Source organism: Kryptolebias marmoratus, linkage group LG4 (assembly GCF_001649575.2).
Source record: "Kryptolebias marmoratus isolate JLee-2015 linkage group LG4, ASM164957v2, whole genome shotgun sequence".
In the NCBI taxonomy this organism is placed as follows: domain Eukaryota; kingdom Metazoa; phylum Chordata; class Actinopteri; order Cyprinodontiformes; family Rivulidae; genus Kryptolebias; species Kryptolebias marmoratus.
The window spans coordinates 240540-245565 of record NC_051433.1 but is presented as its reverse complement, the minus strand read 5'-3'; the positions used below and the strand labels follow the sequence as shown (position 1 = coordinate 245565).

The following is a 5026-nucleotide window of genomic DNA, read 5'->3' as shown; positions in this document are numbered from 1 at the left end:
ACTGGGACAGACTGGGACAGACTGGGGGACTGGGAAAGACTGGGGGATCGGGTCACAATCAACTTTTCAGACAGAAAAAACAAACAGATCCAAGCTGAAAATGTTCCGTCACTGAAATCCGGTTCCTGTCTTTACCTGATGACCCGTTTCTCTCTGTCTCTGTCTTTCACACACACACCTGTGGGGGCGGAGCTTCAGCAGGTAAAGGCAGGTAACGTTTTTGATCCTACAGTCAGAGCTGCAGAGAAGCTGGAGAATGAAACCGAGGAGCTCCAACTGAAGGTGAGCGGGACCCAGAGGGGAGGTTCTGGAGGTTCTGATGGAAACAGGTGTTGGATCCGGACAGGTGACTTTTAGTTTCCTGACACCTGCAGTCGTTCTTTAAACTTTGTTCTCTTTGTTCCTGAATCCAGACCCACTTTTATTCAGTTCTAAGAACTCTGAACTGGGACCCGGTTCTCTCTCTGCTCAGGTGTTCTGATGATGGAGCTCCAGATGGTTCTGATCCATCTGACTGAAGAACTGGACCTGATCAGGGTTTTATCTATCATGGGGTCTCAGTTTCCTCTCTGGTTTACAGAACAGAACAGTTTGAGTTCTTCAGACTCTCCTGAGCCGCCTTCAGAACGAGGAGGTTCTGATCCGACTCAGATCTGTGCAGCAGAACCTCTGCAGACGGATCCAGACGGATCCAGACGGATCCCCCCAGATGGATCCACCCCCCAGGTGGATCCCACCCCTCCAGGTGGATCCTCCGCCCTGCCCCCCCCCCAGGTGGATCCTGGAAGCTGAAGAGTTCTTTGTTCCGATGTTTTTCTGCAGATTCTGATTCTGTCTAAAACTGAAACTAACTGAAGATAAATCAGCAAACAGGAAGTGAAGCTGAACTTGTCTCATTTCTCTCTGTCCCCACAGGTGTCTAACCAGGTGTCCTCTTCACTGATTGGTCGGTGCGGGTCACATGATGAGCTTCTCCCATTCGTTCTTTGATCGGTTTGGTGTGTCTCCCCCTGCTGGACTGGAGGACCACAGCGTCTCTCAGCACTCGGACTCTCTGTCCAGCTCCGTCCCGTTCCTGTTCTACCCCCCCACGGTGGACCCCGCTGCCTTCGGCCTCTATAAAGGCCCTCTGAGGGGCCCCGGCGGCCCCGGGATCCTGCCCTGCCCGGCCCCCTTCCACCACGGACACTTCGGCGTGTACGAGTGTCCGTTTGAGCCGGCGTTCATCCAGAAGCGGAACGAGCGCGAGCGTCAGCGCGTGAAGTGCGTGAACCAGGGCTACGCCAAGCTGCGGGACCACCTGCCGGGTCACAGCGCCGACAAGAGGCTCAGCAAGGTGGAGACGCTGAGGGCCGCCATCAGGTACATCAAGTACCTGCAAGAGCTGGTGGAGGACGACGGCCGCGGGGGCGCACAGTCCCCGGACAACATGGCTCCTGGTCCGGAGAAAGGCCCGCAGACGCAGGCGTTCATGTGCTGAACGGTAAAGACACGGGACCAGGTTCAGACCACTTCCTGCTTCACAGCTCATCAGGTGGGAGGAGCTAGAACCTGAGGGAACACTGAGGTGGGAGGAGCCACAGCAAACCTGAGGAAACACTGAGGTGGGAGGAGCCACAACAAACCTGGGAATGCTGCTGCCTCAAGGTGAAGCAGGAAGAGATGGTTCTGAAGGTCCAGAACGGTTCTGTTCTGAAACAACAGATCAAAATACTGAATAAGATGAACTAAAGTTTACAAAAACAAAAACTTTAAAAGATTTCTGACAAAATTAAGTGACAGAAACAAGAATGTTTCATGTTACAGTCCTGGTCCAGAACTCTGGACCCACAGGCCCGGTCCAGAACTCTGGATCCACAGGCCCGGTCCAGAACTCTGGATCCACAGTCCCGGTCCAGAACTCTGGATCCACAGTCCCGGTCCAGAACTCTGGACCCACAGCCACAATCCAGAACTCCTTGTCCAGATTACGTGACCCAGTTCTCACCTCCAATCTGTTCTGGATCATCAGTTATCCAGAGTTCTTCTGTGGACTTCGGCTCCTGGTTCCAGTCCAGAACCGGAACCAGCTGAGTTCTGAATCAGAGGAACCTACAAAGATCTGAATATTTATTCCTGAAGCTCTTTTGTTCTGTTCAGCTTAGTGATCGGGTTTTTATGTTCGCTTCATGTGAGAATAAAGACTAAGAACCAAATGAATGTTGGTGTTTTTGTTCTGATGAATCTCTGTCCCTCCCATCAGACGGACATTAAATCATTGATTGATCTGGATGAGAAATCGCTCCTCAGCAGAGAAGAACATGTTTCATGTTTCAGCCGACAGGAAGTTTCTTCTCATTTTCTGTGAGCAGAAATTGAACTTCCTGAAAGTTTGAAATCAAAGAAGAAGAAATATTTGAGAACATGTGGAGGATTCAGGTTGTTGATCTGAGAAGTTCAAAGTAATGAACAGCAGATTAAAAACTAATGTTAATTATTGATCATAATCCTGCTTCGACTGTTTCTTTAATCCATCAGCAGGTTTCTGGTGATCAAACTAAAATATTTATTATTTCCACTTTTATTTCTAAAACTGTTTAAAACTCCTCAGTGGAACAAAGTGCAGAACAGTTTAACAAACAAAGACTAAAAATGAAAGAATAAATCAGTAGAACCCTGAGGACCGAAGGAGAATCAAACGTTTTAGTTTAAATCTGAACGGTCTCATTTATTAACTCTGCACCTTTAAGGGCGCCACCTGCTGGTCATCAGAGGATCTGCAGCACCAACTGATGAAGATGAAGAAACATTCCTGATAAACTTTACTGCAGAAAAACTAAAAATGTTTTTATTCAGAACTCTGAAGTAAATAAAGGAGTCAAAATAAAACCTTTAGCTGCTTCGCCTCATTTCAGTCCCCGAGCTGGGGATCGAACTTCCTGTTCCTGAAGGGAACGTGTCAGAGAACCGGATTAACGGATCAAACTTCCCGTTCCTGGTAATATTTCTGTCGGACGGTCTGATTTCCGTGCTGAAGTGAACGCAGCTTCCTGTTTGTTTGTTTGTAAACAAAAGCCAGAGATGAAGATGATCAGATCCTGGTTTATTAAATCATCATCATCATCATCAGTCTGTGAGATGAAGAACACGTGAACATCAATCAAACGCTGAGTTAGAAAAATAAAAACTTCTGATTTAAAATAACACTAAAGATCCTGTTAAAACTGGGATGTCTCACTCTGTTTATTTTCAGTCCATCAGTTAATTGGAGGAGTGAGGTCACAGGTCGGACGGTCCGGGAAGTCACATGACCTGTGCAGGTGACCTCACCTGTCTGGGTTGGCTTCATTACTGACCAGATTTTATTAATTTCTGTCAAACGCTTGTTGTCTCAGCTCCTTCACATCCTCTCAGGTTTTAATATAGATTCTTTTAGAACCAAAGATCCTGAGGTTCCTCTTCAATCAGCCAATCACTGCAGGTACTGATCAGGACACCTGGGTTTACTGGAGGTTCTGATCCAGTTTAGAAACCTCAAAATAGTTCTGCGGGTCAGAAATTAAACACTGAAATTATTTGGCCTGACATTAATCAGCTGCTCTCTGATTGGACCGCAGAACGCAGGTTTCTCTTTGTCAGAACCTCTACCTGTGGAAACCTGATTAGTACCAACCCGAACAGCAAACTGACCGGTGTCGCCCCCCCGATGGTCATCTGGACCCAGAGTCAGACCCACAGCCCCCTGACCCCGCCCCCTGACTCCGCCCCCTTCTTGCAGACCCACAGATGATCAACAGAACCACAGTGATTCGATCAGCAGCTGAATCCTGATTTTCTGAGCCTCAGAACATTTTCCTAACGATCTCCAGTCATCTTTGGCTTTAATGGAACACAAACACTGGCTCCTCCCCCTCCTAACGAGCTCGTTAACACACCTGCTCACTGGTTTCCTGATAGGATGAGACGGTTCTGAAGAACCACTGAGACAGTCATAGTTTTTATCCCTTTGAAGCAGAAGAATTAAATCTAATTCCTGATAAATTAATTTTTAACGTCTGATGAGACGCAGCAGCTGGTTGGACAAACACACCGAGTTATGGATCAGAACCATGAGAACCAGACGGTTCTTGCTGTTGGGGTTCGTAGTGTATGTTCGGTTCTGAACCAGAGTCCAGACCTGCTCCTCAGTCTGTCCACCTGTAGGAGACGTCCTCAGGTGTCAGGGAGGACGGCGAGCCTCTGGAAGACCCGACGGCGGTGCTGCGGGTCCAGGCAGTACCCGATACTCTGCTCCACCTCCTCGCAGCGCCGCAGGAACCGGCAGCGGTCCCGGGCCAGCTCCTCCCACGGGCCCCGCCGATCCTCCTCCTCCTCTCCGCAGCTGGCGAAGAACTCGTCCACGTCGTCACAGAACCGGACCTGACAGGAAGAGAGAGGCGAGTTAATCTGGGTTCTAAATAAACTGAAGAACCAACAGTTTGGTTTCTGTTATCTGGTTCCCTTTGGACCAGAACACAGACAGTTCTGTTGGCCCGGCTGCACTTTATTTTACACTGAAATGTTCCAGAAAAACTAAAACTAAAACTCAAGTTTGTTCTGTTTTAATAATCAACCGATCAGCTGCTCCTCGTTCTGAGAACATGAAACTGAAGCCAGCAGAACTCTGAACACCGACTGGGCTCAGGAAACACCAACAGACAGGAAGTGAGATGAACTGACCTTCTTGGACTTCCTGCAGCTCTGTCCTGTGGAGGCAGAGGGTGGGGCCTCAGAGAAGCCGCTGTCCAACCTGTCCTCTGCCTCCTCCTTCTTGTACTCAGGTGAAGATGCTGGGACCTGGACTGGAGTCTGGGGGGCCGTGTTGCTTCTTACCCTGGTTTTGGCGGGGGCCCTGGAGGCCCCTGGGAGCCCGAGAGTCCTGAGCGGGGCCTGGAAGTTAAAGGGGCTGTAGGGGTCGGAGGAGCAGCTGAAGGAGCTCAGGAGACGGAGACTTTCGGCTTCGTCCACTTCACTGGCTGACGTGGAGTCGTCCCAGGTGTCCTGAACA

The 5026-nt window shown here is 49.4% G+C and overlaps 1 protein-coding gene and 1 long non-coding RNA gene across 3 annotated transcripts; one reads left to right on the top strand and one right to left on the bottom strand.

Moving 5' to 3' along the window:
* The first annotated feature begins 40 nt into the window (after positions 1-40).
* On the top strand, positions 41-2195 carry LOC112450120 (achaete-scute homolog 5-like). 2 transcript variants are annotated; one of them, XM_025003482.2, is made up of 2 exons: positions 41-282; positions 916-2195. In XM_025003482.2, exon 2 carries the CDS (start codon positions 962-964, stop codon positions 1478-1480), a length of 519 nt encoding a protein of 172 aa, XP_024859250.1. In that variant the 5' UTR covers positions 41-282; positions 916-961; the 3' UTR covers positions 1481-2195. The 2 variants fall into 2 exon arrangements, with proteins under 2 accessions (XP_024859250.1, XP_037831011.1); XM_037975083.1 differs by having other exon boundaries at positions 41-346.
* An 866-nt stretch (positions 2196-3061) lies between these two features.
* LOC119616999 lies at positions 3062-5020 on the bottom strand. The gene is made up of 2 exons (XR_005233134.1): positions 4699-5020; positions 3062-4398 (listed from the first exon to the last, which is right to left on the bottom strand). It is a non-coding gene; the product is annotated as an uncharacterized LOC119616999 (long non-coding RNA).
* Between the last annotated feature and the right edge of the window lie 6 nt (positions 5021-5026).

What these genes read in the sequence shown, in the direction of transcription:
- LOC112450120 (XM_025003482.2), top strand. Translation starts at nt 962, where the DNA reads ATGATGAGCTTCTCCCATTCGTTCTTTGATCGGTTTGGTGTGTCTCCC.